The sequence below is a fragment of the Macadamia integrifolia genome, chromosome 6 (genome assembly GCF_013358625.1).
Source record: "Macadamia integrifolia cultivar HAES 741 chromosome 6, SCU_Mint_v3, whole genome shotgun sequence".
In the NCBI taxonomy this organism is placed as follows: Eukaryota; Viridiplantae; Streptophyta; class Magnoliopsida; order Proteales; family Proteaceae; genus Macadamia; species Macadamia integrifolia.
In genome coordinates, this window is record NC_056562.1 from 26,580,037 (window position 1) to 26,598,913 (window position 18,877).

General features: G+C 36.9%; 1 protein-coding gene across 1 annotated transcript; it reads right to left on the bottom strand.

Annotated features, from left to right (window-relative positions):
- Nucleotides 1–11,625: 11,625 nt before the first annotated feature.
- LOC122082542 lies at nucleotides 11,626–15,494 on the bottom strand. Its single transcript, XM_042650177.1, has 2 exons — nucleotides 14,500–15,494; nucleotides 11,626–13,440 (listed from the first exon to the last, which is right to left on the bottom strand). Exons 1-2 carry the CDS (start codon nucleotides 15,269–15,271, stop codon nucleotides 12,134–12,136), a joined length of 2,079 nt encoding a protein of 692 aa, XP_042506111.1. The 5' UTR covers nucleotides 15,272–15,494; the 3' UTR covers nucleotides 11,626–12,133.
- Nucleotides 15,495–18,877: the final 3,383 nt, after the last annotated feature.

Genomic DNA, 18,877 nt, shown 5'->3' on the forward strand with positions numbered 1-18,877 from the left:
TAATAAAAGAAAAACAAAAACAAAACTAAGCAAACAAAGCACTCTGATTTACCAAAAAATAAAAAATAAAAAATAACATGGAACTGTCTCTTCGACAACAGAGCCAAAAACTTGTTTGAGATTTGAAAGTAACCACAAGTGTATTGATCAGTGTAGCTAACGGGTCGAACACAAGGAGAGCAACCACTTTATCTTAGGCTACTTCTAGTAATGCGAAAGTGCACAGATTAATGATTGTGATCTAATTCTAACTACCGCCCTAAAAAACATACAACTAAAATCATCTTAACCAATACATATAAGGAAATTGGAATCGAAATTGCAATAAAAATTGAACGATCTAACCATTCATATCCAACCCTAACCATTCATCATCTAGGAATTAAATACTCAAACCACGCAATTAAAAAGAAAATAATTGAAAGTAAAAGTGCTAAAAAGTAAATAAATAAAATATAAGAAAAAAAGCTAGAGAGGCACACAAGTTGGTATCTCTACTTAGCTCGAGGGATGCACCATAAATAATATGAGCTTCCCTACTTGACCAAAGAGTACTCTTACAAGGATTTTTCTACTTGGCTTTAAAGGAAGAGATGCAATATAAATAATCAAAATAAAAGGATGGTTCCATAGCTAGAGAGGGGCAAAGCCAACGCATAATCTAGCCATAAATCTTGGGGGAAAGGGAGAGCAATAATGTAAGAGCTAAATTTAAATCCTAAATTAAGAATGATAGGTAGCAAGAAGAGGGAATGAGAATGGGGTGAGAAGACTATTGTAGAATCCTACTTACCTAAACTTCAATACCTGAACTGAAAACTTGATCGATTTGAGATACTGCTAGTACTAAAAATCAGATCTGGAATAAACCAAATCTGAAATTGCTAGTACTAGATAAAACAAATCTGAAAGAGAAACTTGAACTTGAAAGGAGATGCTCCACAGCTTTTTCTTGTCGCCTAGAACTAAATCTAGAACTAGAACTCAAAAATTACAACTTCAATTGCATAAATTAAACATAAAATTAAAAGACTAAATCAAAGACAAAAGTGATTGCATTAATTAAATAAAAGAGGATTACAAAAGTGTTTAATAGAAAAAAAAAACTAAAACTAGAACTAAAGTGAGAGAGAGAGAGAGAGAGCAACTAAAAAAAAAACCCTAAAAAGAGAAGTAGAGAGAAGAGAGGGACAACCCTTTAGGGTTTGGTGGACTCCATTTTATAGGGAATAGGAGAGAGAGGAGGATGTACATGGGTGGATCCCCTTGGACAATTTTTTGGTGAGGTGGAGGAGAGAGAAGAGAGCGAATCGTAGGAAGTAGAAGGTTCTCATGATTTTTCTTTCTTTTTTTTTTCTATTTTTTCTCTTTATTTTAGTTCCATCCATGCCCTTGCCTTTTTTTTTTTTCCTATTTTTTTCTTTTCAACTTGCGCACAACCCTCTTGGCCGACCTCCTTGCTTTAAGTGATGAGTAGGAAAGAGAAAATATTTTAAAAAAAATCTCTAAAAAATGATAGCCAAGAGATTCGAACTTGAGACCTAATAAGCAAGGGATTTTACACACCACAACTCACCAAATACGCTAGGTAGTTGTTATTACCAAAAATGAATCTTCAATCACTTAAGGGTGTGGTCCATCGATCCTTATTGGTATTTAGAATATTTTTTGTACCCCTGGGACAACTACAGATGGGTTAGTTCTGCATCTCTGTTCAGTTCTGATTCATTATTCTTTCTCTGGCCCAAAAAGAATAATCCCTTTACGGGAGACCAAATGAATGTATACTTTTAATTGAACACATCCATCTTGCTCAGAATTTCGTCCTCTTCACAACCATAAAAAGAAATAAACCTCTTTACATGTAAAATTGGAAATATGCCACCTGATAGTCCTTAAGGTCTTGAAAATATAAAACTTGTAAAAAGAGAGTAAAACCCAAGGTAGCCACATTCTAAATATGTAAAATGCATGTTTTACTACCCTAGATTTCACATATAAATGTGCTCATCAATAATTGAAAACCCATGACGAATCGACCAAACAAGTAATCAAATTCAAATTAGTGAGATTCACATGCATTGACTGTAATGACTACATCACTCAAGAGTCATAAATAAATATCATTATAGAGGCATATGCATATTATTTGTCCAAGAGCCACCACATAATTTTGGTGGTCAATCAAAAAGGTATGGAGCCTTTTTAAAAACATGTGACCTATATTTATAACTATCATTACCAAGTGCTAATTATAACCGATATATAGTGTCAATATACTTCAACGTTATAAGAATTGATCAATACACTTGGTAAAGAATTAACATATTATAGAGTATCATTCGATCAATGATGCAAGTAAATAATATTAGTGGATATAATATATAAAAATATACAAATCCCACCTTCCCCTTACCGTGTTAAGGTAACATAAAACATCATAATAAAGTAGTGCAAGTGCAACCAAGTGGTTGACTAGACATAAACATTGGCTGATTAACCTTAATGGGACTTTCAGTGTGCTAGCCAAGGATTAGACATAAATGGACCGAAGAAATAATTTACTTTAAAATCAAAGCCAAAATAAGAGAACCTATTAGAAAAGAATGCGAGCTTAAACCACTTAAACTCAAAACTTTTAAAATAACCTATTCAAATAAAAGAATTATGGACCTCATAATTTCTTTTAGTAATTTTATGTTGCATGGAGAAACTAAACAATCTAATTTTGTTTTCATCATTGTTGAATGCAAGAGTTCACAAGGCTCATCTTCTACAATCACAAACTAAATGCATCCAAAAACTGAGTGAGGTTCCAACTTTACCCATTTTTTGTTTGACCCATTTGAACGAGAAATAAGCAAGGACTCTCTAGGAAAATGAATAAAATATCTTTCACATCCAACCTGAGTCATTCAAGAAAATTGAAATAGAATACATAATAATGCAATCTCACACCATTCATAAATAAGAATTGTTCCCTCTATGCAGCAAAGACCTAAAATAAATCGAATTTTCGCCATTGAAGAATGAAAAATTTACAATGCATCTTATCTATGGACAACAATCTGGCAATAAATTAGAGTCAAAGACTTAAATTCATCAAAAGAAAAAATAATACAATGCATTGCAATTCATGCACTCTAAATTCCAATGATGCATAAGAGTTTCAAGATCATCAATGGTTAGTAAAATCTTGCTCTTCTAAATTCCAATGATGCATAAGAGTTTCAAGATCATCAATGGTTAGTAAAATCTTGCTCTTAGAATGATTAGCATTCATCTCCAAAAGAAATCAAGAACAATTTCTATAAATAGAAACTATTTATGTAGAAAATTTACAAGATCAAAACCAATTAGTTTTGGAGCTAGACTAGAATAGTTTAATCTCGACCGGACCAGAAAAGGGATCAAATCAATCATAGCTAAAGTGAACATTTAAATAAGTTGGTCTCTAGGAAAACCATCCAAGCCAAAAGTGAAACAAATCAATACTAGATTTGGCGCCAAACACAACAGTCAAGAATCAGGCCAGCCCTTATGGGTTGGATTGGATATTGCCCTAAGAACTTAGGGAGACCCTATAATTCAGCAAGCTTTTCAATAGGCCCAGTCCAAAAGGCCAAAAATAAAATAAATAAATAAATAAATGAGTCTTATCCCAAAATAATTTGGATTGAAAAAAGAAATTGTAAACCCTAGCCCATAACATTATGAAGTCAAACCTATGATAATATCCAAAATAAACATGACCTCTGGCCTGAGTTGAACATAGTGACCCAAAACACAATTAACTCTCTTAAAACAAAAAATGACCCAACTTAATTGTTTAATGACCCAAAACTTTATGCAATTTAATAGCTAATTGGGTTTTAAGATGCAAAAAACCAAGCCCATATCGATTAATATGAAAACTTTAAAATACTTGAGCACAATAATTCAGGTTAAATCCATGAACCAATTGAATTCCTTTATTGCAAGTCTTTCTAAATCAATTAAAAGAGTGCAAGTTTTCAGCAATTGAAATTAGAATGCATTGAGGAGAAAGAAGAAAAACGGTATGATCAATAAAAACAAATAGAGGTCCTGCCTCGTTTCATCCTTGATTATAATTACCCAATGAAAATTGAAATATTCTCATCATCAAAGTTTATTACTATGGTCTTTGCTAGGACAAGTATTATTCTCTCCAATTTTGTTCAAGTCTACAATTATTTGATGACTCCTCTGGCGTGTCTCAAGCCATGAGTAAATATATTATATCAAATCATAAGTCAAAACCCAACAATTGGTGGCTAAGTATAGGGATCGAGCTCGCGGGTCAACCAAATTTGTCACGAGGTCGCATATCAATGGTCTGTTAGAACTCCCTATGGGTTTCCGTTTGAAACCCTATTGAGGAAACCACACAGGAAAAACAAGAACACGAATCTAATAAAATTATGGAGGATCGAATTGTACCTTTCACCTAGTATGCTGAAGATGATTGATGTTGGTCACTCCCACTTTCGCTCTCTTGGCTTGGCTATGGATCTTCTACAGCCCCTTAAACCTCCTTGGTTCTTTCACTTTAGTGGTAAAGTGGGGAAGAGTGAATAATGGCTGTAGGGACCCAAAACCTAGTATTTATAATACTATCCTGCACTCAAAATCCTAAACCACAATGGGTTGAGCCAGCATATCCCTAAGCTTGAGAGTGGACCGAACCGGTTCATGCAATTTGACTCTCACCAATTTAATCAACCCGAATAATTAATTTAGCCCATAAATCCAACAATCTCCCACTTGGGCTACATTAATTATAAGGATGTCTTTTAAATTGGTGTGGCCATAGAATCTTATTACATTAACCACTCTTACTGTGATTCAGTTGAAAAATCACTCACATTGAATAACAGCAGAAGATACACCTCAATATACGGCATACAACTTTCTGTTATTACAAACATAAGTAAGTTTCTTAACACGAATCTATGTGGGATACCATCATAGAAATATTGACATATCCTCAAATTACACTGTTGTCATTTTATGTAGGTCCTTAACTGAGATATTAACCTTCACTGTGGCAAATCGCCTTTGATCTGTGGTTAATATCTAACTGTGGCCTTCCGCCTATAAACTGTGGCAAATATTGCCTATGAACTGTGACAAATACTGTCTTAAAATGTGGCTAACATTACCTTTTGAATTGTGACAAAATATTGTCTATAACTAAGACAATTACTGCCTATAAAAACATTTTCAAATGAAATCATAAACCAAATATTTCAAGAAATAACTGTGCATAATGTAAATGCTAAAACTTAACCATAATTCATCAAACTGTGCCCCAAAACATATGGGCTAAGGTTCAAAACATAAACAAATACTAAAAAAAACCAGAACTTCCATTAATCAAGCATTTCAAATAACTGTATGTAAAGAAATCCTAACTACTTGATGTGACCAAATTTTACTTGCTCTCAATTGCTGATGATCAGTCTACCTCACCCTTTCTTAGTATCATTCTGCTTATCAACCCCAGAATTCTTTCTTTTCTCTAACCATTTCTTGAAAATAAAACAATCCTTCTTCACATGTCCTTTCTTATGGCACCAGAAACACTCTACGTTGTTGGTATTCTCTTCATCCTGAGCCTTTTGAGATGTGTCAAGTTCTTGAGAGCTATTAGTCCTGTCATATGGCTTGACGCTTCCTCTGTTGGAAAAATTTTTGTTTCTTCTGCTTGGTCCACCAGAAGATCCCTTGTGAAAAGTTGCATGTGCACTCTCAAACCTAGTTTGTTTCAATTTTTCTTCCTCTTGAGTGCAAATGGAAATGAGTTCATTTAGGCTCCAATCGTCCTTCAGTGCAATGTAGGTAGATTGGATAACCTTATACTGACTAGAGAGGGTATTCAGTGCAATGTGTACAATATATTCTTCATCGATCTGTATTCCAAGATCCTTAAGTTTACCAGCATCAGTAGCTACACCCAAAATGTATTCTCTAACACTCCCACATCCATCATACCTTGTATTCATTAGCCTGGTCATCAATGTGATTTTCTCAGCTTTCTTGTTGTGTTGAAATCTAGCTTTAATAGCATCCAGGAATTCTTTTGCAGTGTCTTTGATCTCTATGTTCCCACGTATAATTTCAGGAACTGCCTTTTTTAAAACCAGTATGCACTTTCTGTTTGATTTAGTCCATTTCTTAAACTTGGTCCTTTCAGCACTTCTGCTCGAGTCTGTGAGAGGCTCAGGTTTAGGCTCCCTAAGTGCCAAGTCTAAGTCAAGAAGACCTAAATGCAATTCTAATTCCTCCACCCACTTTTGATAGTTGTTACCAGTGAGTATTGGGATGGAAGATACATAACTTGAGGGAACTGCCATCTTACTACAGCAGTAACAACACAATACATGCCAAATATCAAAATATATAATATAAAAGCATGTAAGTACAACTAAAAATGTATCCCTATCCTTTGGGGCAGGAATTAGCTGATGCTCTTATATTATTCTTTTAACTGTGAAAACAACACTAACTTTGGAATTCAATCACCTTTGGGCAAAAGAACTCCAAATTCAATGTCCCTTTCTGAAATGTGGATGATTATCCTCAAACCTTGATGACATAACCTTTGGGAAAGTATCACCTTTACTGTTGGAGAAGATACAATCGAACTGAATGTACCACTTTGGTGGGTTTCACTCAGTTCTATCATATCTTTCCCATTGGAGATGTATATCTTTATGTTCAAAACATACATATAAATGTCACTAGGACAACAATAACCATACAAGAGTCACAACCGCAACTACATTCCTATCCTTTGGGCTAAGAATGCACTGGTCCTCTTGTAAATTTATATTTACTGTGAAAAGAACAATAACTTTTGAAATCCCCTCACCTTTGGGCTTAGGAACCTCTAGGTTACTGTCATTTTCTTAACTTTGGTGACATTACCTTTGGGCAAATGTCACCTACATTGCTTCCCTGTGGAAAATCATGAAATAATAAGATGTACCACTTTGGTGGATTCCACCTCATCATTTCATGGTTTCCTAAAGCAAAATTACTTTGCAACTAAGAATGAGCGGAAGCTTACACCCTTTTCCATATTAACATATCTCAATTTTAAAAAAAAATTCTCAATTTCATGGTAACCAATAACATATATATATATTTTTCAAAGCATTGATTTATGCTATTTTGTTTCAATGATTGAAACTAAATACAACATAAAATTTCAAATAAACATGTCATATTAAAAATTAGATCATTAAATGTGGCCCGAAACAAGAAATCCAACGCAAAAAACAGATTTCAATTTGGCCTTAAAACGAACCTTTAAATGAAATTTAAAGTAGTTTAAATAAAAAAGAACCCAAAAGGAACAAATTGAAACCAAATACAACATAAAATTTCAAACAAATATGTCATATTAAAAATTAAATCATTAAATGTGGCTCGAAACAAGGAATCCAACGCAAAAAACAGATTTCAATTTGGCCTTAAAACGAACCTTTAAATGAAATTTAAAGTAGTTTAAATAAAAACCCAAAATGAACAAAAACCAAACAAGCCTTTGAGTTTTTTTTTTTTAAATCAATCAAAACCAACCGGTTCGGCCATATGAGTTCCGGGTCAATTGGTCAACGACCCGGTCAACCTTTGACCGAGTCAAATAGTACATATGAGTTGACCCACTGTGTCGCCGGTTCGAATCGGTAGGGTTTCCGAGTTGAACCGGCGATGACTCGCCGCCTTTTTTTTATTTTTTTTTATTTTTCTCTCTCCTCCGGCAGCCGATTTCCGACGGCACGTGCCGACGCGTCCGGAGGTTTCCGGTGACTTTCGGCATACCGCCGTGACCGTCTTCTCGTGATCTACAACTTTCGTGAAGAAAGTTTTCCCATACAGGATCTTTAAGTGATGGTAAAATTACGATTTTTATGATTTTCATGATTTTTAATCAAATCAGGTTTTAAGTAACAATCAAAATCCTCATGTATAAGAAAAATTCAATCGATTCTTGTCCCATGTGGTCTGCTCTGATACCACTTGTTAGAACTCCCTATGGGTTTCCGTTTGAAACCCTATTGAGGAAACCACACAGGAAAAACAAGAACACGAATCTAATAAAATTATGGAGGATCGAATTATACCTTTCACCTAGTATGCTGAAGATGATTGATGTTGGTCACTCCCACTTTCGCTCTCTTGGCTTGGCTATGGATCTTCTACAGCCCCTTAAACCTCCTTGGTTCTTTCACTTTAGTGGTAAAGTGGGGAAGAGTGAATAATGGTTGTAGGGACCCAAAACCTAGTATTTATAATACTATCCTGCACTCAAAACCCTAAACCACAATGGGTTGAGCCAGCATATCCCTAAGCTTGAGAGTGGACCGAACCGGTTCATGCAATTTGACTCTCACCCATTTAATCAACCCGAATAATTAATTTAGCCCATAAATCCAACATGGTCATTCATTTTCAATATTCTTTAACAATATCATGCTCTACTATCTCTAACTCTTTGATCCAATAACATCTTCAATTACTAGGCCCATAAGTTGAATTAAAACCCCAACGCCTAGAAAATAAAATAATATATTAAACCTCACTCAAACTTCATCATCATAATGAACCCATTCTTTTTTTTTTTTTGGTAGAAACAAAATTTACTGATAAGTATGTATACAACCAATGGCATCAGATGAGCACAGTTCGTGAAGCTAAGGAGTGGTAAGCGGCCAATCTTGCATACACACGACAGACAGGGGCCTTCCTAGCAAAGGTATCGGCAACATGGTTCGTAACCCTTGAAATGTAATGAAATGAAACAGATACAAATGAATTAGATAAGAAATGTACATCAGATAGACTACTAATGAGTTAAGTGGAGGTACTCAACCTTGTTCATTGATGAAGTTGATAATGAATCCATTCTGACTGCCACATAGATGAAGACCAAAACCCTATGAGGTAATATGACATGAGATATGAATAATTTTTTAAAATCAATTCATGCACTTTATTACTGATACAGTACCAATTCAAACAATCCGATCCAACTTTATTCTCATGATCGACAAGCAAACTATAATGACTCCACTTGATATGTATATTTATTAATAATTAAATGCACAACCGGATCCATATAAAGCCCATCATTATTTTAAAAGAAACTTGAAACAGTTTCCCTTTATCCCAATTCAATTTTATTTTATTATTATCATTTAATAACATGACAAGGGAATCCCTTCTTCTCAAAATGAAACAGAGGCTGAGTAAGATCTGTAACAACCACCAGCAAAGGTTGGTCACAGCGAGCGATTTACAGGGAATTCCTTAGAAAAAAAAACAAAAAACAAAAAAAAAACAAAAAATAGTGAAACCTGTGACTTCTTAGAAGCCCACGGTCAAGGTAAGGGAATCAAGTCCATAGGAATATCAGCCATGGTTTCGACCAATGTCCGTAACAACCATTATTTTAAGTTGAATCGGCCAGCAATATAAGTAATAAAATAATAGAAAATTACAGTTTATCGTCTTCATGAACCGCTCTGATACCATTGATAGAAAACATATACGCAATACATCGCATAGAGATCAAATAAGCATACAATACAATTACTATGTAGACAAGAACAGCATACCTGAATCCATGGTTGTAGCAAAATAATCCCTTGTTGCAACATGAATGCCGTTGTTGGTCTGGTCTACGCTCTTTCCCTTCTCACTTTAGGTTTCTCTAGTCATTCACTTAATGAGCTAGTGATAACTATGTATAAGGGGGTGAGTGTAAGGACCAACCCTACAAGAAAATTAGGGTTTCTTTCCCATTAAGGAAACAATACCTTAGGTCCACACATAGTATTGTGTATTTCATAGCACTAAGGTGTGCTATTAGAATCCAATATCTCTATAGAGATCACTTACCAATATTGGATCCTTTCTGCATACTCCATCTGTAGTCAACACAATTAAACTGGTTTTGGAAACAAATCTTGGACTATGTTAGCCCACCTAATTGAAAATCTTACAGACGTACCCTTGTGTTAGATCAAACACCAAGAAATACGAAAATAAAATAGACAAAAGATCCACACGACATAGAGATTCAACGAGGTTCACACACCAGTGTGGTATGCTACATCCTCGGGCGAAGAAGATGTTTCACTATGTAGAAGAGAGATTACACCTAAGCAGCCGCGAGAAAACTTGCCCTGAAATCCTAACTCGAAAAAACCCCCAAAATACAATGACTTTCTCAACAAGACAATAGTACATTATACACTCCAAGTAGCGGGTTGACCCATTGGGTCATGTCGATCTGGTCGAACCATACTCCCATATGAGATCAGTGATATCGGCCCAACCCCTCTGCTTCTATCACAGATCTCAGAAAACTTTTCATTCGAATCGCCACCAAAATATGTCAGAGCGGGTCAATCTTCAAAATGGGTCAAGAATTCGAGACAAACTCAACACCTTGTCTTCTCATCCGCACTGAATGTGGACGTCCTCTAAGTTTTGGCATAGCACAATCTTCAATATTTTTTCCATTGCTTTCTCATTTGAGCTCGGAATCATTTGATTAATCTTCTAGAGCCAAGATTTTTACTCTTTATAGCAGAGACCAATTATGAACGTAGGCATCTCTTATAACCTCATGGATCTGCTTACCATGCAGAAGCATGAAATTCTACAACATGGACAAGTCCAACTGTCTAAGTCATAACTCTATAATCAAACTCTGATCTCCAAGTCCTTACGGAAGAGGACAATTCGTACAGAAATCATGTTAATCACTTCATGGAAAAACCATTGTATTTGTATGGTAAGGGTATTACTCTGTTAACACTATTGAAATCCTAAATTTGAAAATCTTTCATTATATTTGAAATTATGTTGATGGTGTTTAACTGCTTTTTAACTACGATTATGTGTCCAGACCACGATTTTATGATTTACTGATAAAATAAAAAAAAGAAGGCATAATGGTTTTCGAATTAGTTGCTATTGAGCTAGTTCCAAGTTCCGAACACATCACTTGCACTCATCATGTAAAGCACAATCTCTCCGTCCCTCTGCAATATCAAGCACCTCACAAACATCGGTCATCACTGACTGAACAGGAATCTTCAGCGAGATCCCCACCTGCCTCACCTTTATCCCTTACCTCCGAATCCCCGACCTCATTGGCAACCGAATTACTGGTCCAATTCCATCCGACATAAGAAGGCTGAAGTAACTCACCATCTTCAAAATCGCCGACAACCTCATCTCCGGCAGGATTTCGGCATCATTGATATTCAACCTTTCCAACTTAACCTCAGCAACAGCCATACCTCCACAATCCCTAACTTCGAAGTGCCATGTGATTTTTGGATACAGATTTTGCCAATCCCTTCCGCTACACAAACCCAATTTCCCCTATTTTTCAGTCCTTGAACTTGGCTATGATCCAGATTCAATTCGGCATCAGCAAGGAAAATGCAGACCCAACAATGGCCACCCAAAGCCTGTGAACGGGCCGGAAGAAGTAACATGCCCACTGTATAAGATCCAGGCTCCTGGTGAACACTATGAGACAATGATTATTTTAGTCAACCATGTACTCTAATAATCCAATGGCACAACATAACAATATAGATTCTACATTTTTAAGCAGGTTACATGCTCAAGAGTTTCCATACTTGATGTTTGATTAAATAACTATGCCAGTCTTAAGTTACTACATTAACTACTTTACAATTCTAAACCATACCCCACCTATCCAGAAGAAAATCTAAATCTCTGACCCGTCTGTCTTGAGATACCTCGAAGGACCTGCTTAAAGAAGAATACACATCCCAAAAGTAGCATCTGGAAGATAACAAGTTGAGTTTAGGCCATCACAGCTTATGCTGGAATAACATCCATGTTGCCTAATGGGGTAATCAAAGCATGGACAGGTCCATCCGATGCCTACTCCCAAGTTCTTGGCATCGTCAAAAATTGCCAATTGGGAGTCAATTCTGCATCTCAATTGCATATAAGCAGTGAAAATATGATTTTTGTGTTGAACAGGCACTGGATGAGCTGTGTTGATTTGGTGGTACAATATTATTTGATCCCAAGTAACAATTACATTGCCTTTCTATGATGGTTTCCTTTCTGCCTCTCTCTTCAAAACCCCCTGATAAGCAGGTCTTGGAGGTCTCCCAACTGCTTCCAGTAACCTACTGAACACTACTTTTACAGGGATGCAGGTAACTGTAGTCAGTCCAGTTTCTACCGCTTTAATCAGCCCCTCCACATTACTCTGATTTGCAACCTTTGGGTTGCCAGTCTTGCCATTCAATTTCTGGTCAATGGCAATTGAAGACAATGTCCTTGTTTTCTGGCTAGAAATGCTTACTTTCTTCAAGAGCTTCTTTGGGAACTTCTTCTCTGTTATTGAAGGCCGGCGAATTTGAGACAAGCTCTTTTTCATCAGCCTTGCCTTATGACTTAAATTCCCTGGATATGGCTTCCTGTACAGAGGCTTACTTTGAAGATCTGCGTAAGGATGAAGGTCAGCAGTTTCATCATCCTCCAGTGCAGAAGAAAGTTGAGGACGAGGGACACGGTGCATGGCTGTCCTCCTGGCAGTTCTCCAGACAGGTGGGAGTCCTGTACTTCCATCATTGACCCCATGTTCCACATCAAAACCACCATGCGTAGCAAGAAGTTTTTCAGTGGCACCATCTTCTAATGCTCCAATTTGGATTGGATGCCCAACTATTGCTTTCCCATTCAATCGACTCATTAGAGAAACCAAAGGGACATGCTCTCCTTGGTAGCTTGCTTGGACCTTCAAGTTCACATCAACCAATGTGGATTCCATCCCATTACCAAAGTGATGGCCACCATACATTGGATCAAAGTAATCACCTCGGTTTTCCCAGTATCCTCTTAGAATTGATTGAGACAATCCATCCATCCCCCAAACTGTATCTTCTTCTGAATCGACAGCATTAGTGATGATTCTATTCCAATCTTTGGAAGCAGATTTTGCTGAAGGGTATCTTCTATTTCCAAATCCAGATACTTGGGCCTGCATTGAATCCTTATCAATCAAATCAACCTCATCATAGACATAGTTCAGATCCTTGCCTCCAGGGGAAAAACCTGGTCCAGATGTCCTTTGGTTTAAGTTGTTTTCCCTTCCTTCAAGATATGTTTCACAAATGGATCCATTGGAGAATTTTCCATCCGCTGCCTCCAAGGGCCTCTTGGTCAAATTCCGAACGTTCCTTTTCCCTTTCTGTTGCCATTTTGATACCTCTAAATCAGCAGCTACAGTTGCAGTCTGGTCAAGCTCCTCACTGCTCATGCTTTCTGATTGCCCTTGAACTTGAAGACCATCAGTGCTCAAGTATCTGCCAGAACTTGGATCCATGGGCTGCACTTGAGTAGTAGCACCTGAATAACAAAAAGGACATTAATTGACAAACTAAGAAGAAATTTTGCGAAGGCCTAGCCTAAAAAATAAACAGGAATGACATAAATGGGACTGTATAAGGGAAAATATAACAACCAAAATACTTCAGGGAAAAATAGAATGAAATAGCAGGACACCCAGAAACAGTCAACTCCAATAAGTTCTCATTTTCTCCTGATCACCATGTTGGGCTGTATGTGCACCTGATCATTTCTTCCATAAGGGAATGTTTGGTTAGCAAAACAAGAAAGAAAGTAAAACAAACTTTCAAAATTTTAAAAAAGAAGAGATTTTGATAAAAATCAATCAAACTAAGCAATGGCATCTTTTTTCATGACAAACACCATATGGTCTGGAATTCATTTACACGTCAAACCCGACCAAAAAATTTGTTTGGACAATGTCCTAGTGAAAATATATTAACATCTAGAAACATATTACAATAAATAAGGGTAGTTATCCATTGTTAAGTGATGTTTCCCTTTTTATTTTTATTTTTTTTTTAAATCTAAATCGCCTGTTCCCACTCAAAGTTGGGAGAGTGTATAGTAATGTCTAGAGTACTGGGTACACATGAATGGACATACATGAGATATGTGCCACAACAAAAGGGAGTATTGGATTGAATTAGACTGAAATTTGACACATGGCCATTCTAGACCATGTCCTCTCTATCCAACAGTCCGAATGGACATATCATCTGTCCACGTGACAGAATGGATGCATTGTGACATTTGAAAAAATAACAGACATTTGGGGGAATAATAATTCACCTAAAAATAAGTCATCTATATATATATATATATATTAAATAAATCATCTATATATATATATATTATATCATTAAATAAAGATTTAAACATTTTGTGTCCAAACCCCCCCCCCCAAAAAAAAAAAAAAAAAAAAAAAAACAAAATCCAACTACGAGCAGAAGAATCAATTGTGTCTTAAGAAACAGAGCAAGTAGTAAAAGAAGATAATGCAGTCGAATTATATCAAAAAGAAAATTTGAATATGTAACTGAGTCACGAGTGAATAACCTGAAAATACAGTTGTCTCTTCATCCTTGACAGGGACCAGGTAATCCCTCCCAGAATAGTCAGATTCCACATCTTCCATCAATTCATCAGAACTGCATCCTTCTGTCAATGAACCAGGGAGAGGGTGACAATTATCTATTTCAAACTGGGCCTGCAACATTTCCATCTGGTCTGGAGGAGGTTCTGTATGATCCATACCATTTGAATCCACAGGCAAATATACACATTTGCTCCTCTTGGCACGGCAGGCAACCCCTGTCTGTTCTTTTTCACCATGCATAAGGGTAGAGGTAGCATTATCATCAGACTGGAAAGAGTGTGATACTGGCAATTTTGCACTACTCTGTAATACTTGAACAAGAGGACGGCGTCTATCACGTCTCTTAACAATTGATTCCTCAGGCATCCCACCCTGTGACCTTTTTCTTTTGGCAGCCAAAGAATCCTTAATGCTGCTGACATGATTTGCATTCCCCACACTTCGGCCACCATTAGGAAGAATATCCATATGATCAACTACAAAGAGCCTACGAGAACCCTCTGGAGCACTAGAGGCAGAAAGCTTTCTTTTTGAAGAAGCAATCCTCAGCCCAAAATCCTGCAATCCTCTCATCCGAGGTATAGCTTCTGAATTATCTTCCCAGCTCATCTGCTTCCCCTGTTTGACTTTTTGTACATGTAAAGGATCTCCCACATTCTCATCTTGTGATTTGAGATTTCCGAATTGGCTATGATCATTTCCCATTTGAGATGTATTCATCTTTCCATGCATTTTACCGCCTGTAGAATTAGAACCAACATCTAGTTTTTGCTGCTCCTTCTCAAGCTCAAGAGCATGAAGAATAGCATCTTCTCGACGTGCATATTTCTCTCTTTTCTTTATAGGAATGCCCTGGGATGATTCAGCCCTTTCAATACAATCATCAAATTCCCCACATCGAAATGCCTTGACACGTTTGGATTTCTCTAAATTGTACCAGTCCCTAAAAAGATGTTAGAATGAATTATTAATGAAGAAGTGAAAAAAAACCAAAATTCCCACACACAAAAAAGGGGGTTTAAAAACTTGTGTCGCTGAGTAACTTTATTCATGAATAAATATAAAAATGTGATCAACCAGACATGGGATACTTGAGGCATGAGTGCATGGTCAGGAGCACAAAAAGCGCTCTAAACATTTTTCTCTGAGCACTACCACCAAAGCATATTATCAAGGCATCGTCATCAAGGGGAATTAAAACATTGCAGTACATTGTAACAGTTTAACAGAGTATGCTCTGGTCGGTCAAATCCAAACATAACCAAACATAAAGTCACAGGAATACTCCACTGGGATACTACATTCTCATCAGTCATAAATTGTTTGGTTAGTCGAACAAAACTTTATTCTAGAGTTTTATGATGTGTGACTTAATTGCTACTATATAATACAACTCCAATTTGTCCAGCATCTGGACAAAATCCTCTCATAGATTTAGGATGAGATATCATCAAACTCAAACAAATGGTATAATTCTACTGGAAGTTCATGAATATATGTCTGAGAATTGAGATTCAGTAGGAACTCTTGGACATATATAAAGTTAAATTGTATACCATATTGACAGGACTTCTTCAGTAGTGTTGATGAAATGAACTAAGGGTCCATTTAGTTGAAAGGGAAATTGAAGGAAAGGGAAGTGAAGGTTTTCAAACCTAAAAAAGAAACTTCTGTAATCACTACCCCACATGATTATATCACCGATTCCATATTTGATTATTAAATTTACTTTACTTTGCATCCAAATCCCTTGGGTTTGAAAAGTAAAAAATTACATCTAAAAAGAATCATTACTAAATATGGTAAGAAATCTATATAGTCTATGCAATCATGTTGAATAATGATTACATAAGTTTCCTTTTTAGGTTTGATGAGAATTTCACTTCCCTTACCTTACATTTTCCTTACAACCAAATGGAGCCTAATAAGGGTTCCAATTGACATCTAGGTGCTGTCGTAGAAAGAGAGAGTGATGTAGATCACATGGCTGGTTTGAAGTATAACCAAAGGAACAACCAGCCCAGCCAGCAGTCCAATCAATCCTAGCGGTTCAAGGCTGGACCAGCTTCTAGAAACTCCAATAATATCTCTACCAATTCTGTTCTGAGTGAGAATTTTGTCTTATTATAAGACTTAATCAACAAGAAAGAGAAGAACAATCAATCCTAGAAGATTAGTTCGTTTCCTTTTCTTTGTTTTATTCCTTCTTGTCAAGCAAGTAACTCATATTAGGAAAGTCTTAGATCAGAAGTAGATTCCTTTCTGCTATTTGTTTCCTTTTTTCTACTTTCCTATTTTGTAAGGCAATTCCCAGCCTACTGAAAGGGGTTAGTCATAGCTCTTTGACACACAATTGATTAATGAAATTTATGAAGTTTGCTCGCCAATCCACTGTTTGAGAGAGACTGAGAGATTGGCTGAGAAAGCTTAGTGTGAGACAGAGACCCATTGGCGGAGATAGCCAAACCCCCATCTACTCCGCATTGCATCTCTACACCCTTCCTCTTCTATTTGTTCTGTTTGCTGAGGTATTAAAGAGGCTTTTAAGCAGTGTCTGAAGACTGTTTCAAGGAGGATATCCCACCTTTATTGCTGCTGCTGTTCTGAGATCATGGAGACCTTGCGACAGCCCTGGAAAAGAGAATTCTTGATGCAGATCCGAGTTCCAAAACCAAAATCAAATCGGATCGGATCGCTTATGGGCCCACCCTGATAGAGGGCCGGTAGGGGAAGGGAAGAATCCCTGAGATGCTCAAAGTTGCAGGGGAGAGGGAGGAATAGCACAAAGAAGGGGGCGGAAGAAGCACAGCCAAAGGATGCCAGGCCACATAGGCACACACAAACCAACTCTTAATTCATTCTTCAATTCTGATTTGTCAATTGGTTACAAGCAATTTAAAGGAAAAATAAAAGACATAAACATAGAAACTCAAATGAAATAAGAAACTATCCTAAGCAAGGAAACAGCAAACTGACTCTCTAAATCGTACGTGAACATAACTTGCTAAAATAAAGTGAATAAAATAAAATCAAAGACAATCTTCCTAAATAAAGTAAATTCCTAAAATTCTACTAGACCCAAAACCAATATGGATCTGGTTCATCTCTGTCGGGAAACCCAGATGGGTACGGATCAGTCCATGGGTGTGCATCCGCATCACACCCGAATGAGAGAACTCAAGAATCAAGATGTAATGGCAGTTTGGTAAACATCCCAATGTTCACAAGGGTTTAGTTTCACAATAACATTCAGATATTGAATACAATGGCAGTCTTGTAAATAATCTGAAGTTATAGGGGGTGGTAGAATTGTAAATAACTAGATTAGTTAATGAGCTATTGGGGAGATGGTACCTAAAGGGAATTAGCAATTCTTGGGTTGGGGTAAATTAGGAATTGCAAACAGGCTTAAGAGCATGGTGTAAATAAGAGGTTAAAGGATGGGCATTAGAAAGGAAAGAAGAAATAGGGAAACTCACAATTTACGAGAGGATTTTGGAGTCTTATTCAACCTTGGACAAGGGCTGCAGGCAGTGGAGTCAGCAGAGCTTTGAGATGGAGAACTCACTGGTTCGGCATCGGACTAGCCTGAAATTCCAGGTGAAGGGTTGCACCCTTCCAGCTCTATCAAACCCAGTAATACTAGTCGCAAAAGTCAAGGGCACAAGGAGTATCAACCTCTGCAAATCAGATCTGGGCGGTAGTTTCAGGTAGCTTGAGTTGCAGGTTTTGTCTTTCAAAATAGGAGGTTCCTTTGAAGACAAGAACCTAGGGTTAAGGTCGCCCAATAAAGGGAAACCTTCGACAAAAACCTCAGCCCAAACAATTCAACCGAGGAGATCGATCAGCTTATATGGGGCTGTTAGGTCACTCAGAAACAGAGCACAAGAGAGAAACAGGAAGAAGAAGAGAAAGGAAATCAAGAAAGGAGAAGGATGAACTAGAAGTTCACGACAGTCATGATTTCTAACCAATACTTCAATCAAATTTCAATTATTCAAAAAATCTCACTAAATCGTTGGGTACAAGCTGATATTTAAAGACTGAAAAGCTTGATTCCCAAGCTATTTAAAAAGGAAATAAATCAAACTAAAAAAAGTAACTAAAAATCCTTCACCCAACTACATCAGCTCTCCCATTCTTAAAAGAACTCGACTCCGTCGAGTTAGGCCATACTCCCAAGGTACCCTTGTAAATCGTTCATCAACGAGGTGGCACGTATCTCGAAGAGGATGAAGGGAACATACCTACAAGAGGAGGGAGAGTAGGCTGACGTGGCATAAGAGCAGGAGATTTCCGCCAACGTGGCATGTCTGATAACGCGTGTGGCGTCAATAA

What these genes read in the sequence shown, in the direction of transcription:
- LOC122082542 (XM_042650177.1), bottom strand. Translation starts at nt 15,271, where the DNA reads ATGCATGGAAAGATGAATACATCTCAAATGGGAAATGATCATAGCCAA. An exon ending in AGAGACAACTGTATTTTCAG is followed by an intron (nt 13,441 to 14,499) that starts GTTATTCACTCG and finishes TTTGTTATTCAG; the next exon opens with GTGCTACTACTCAAGTGCAG.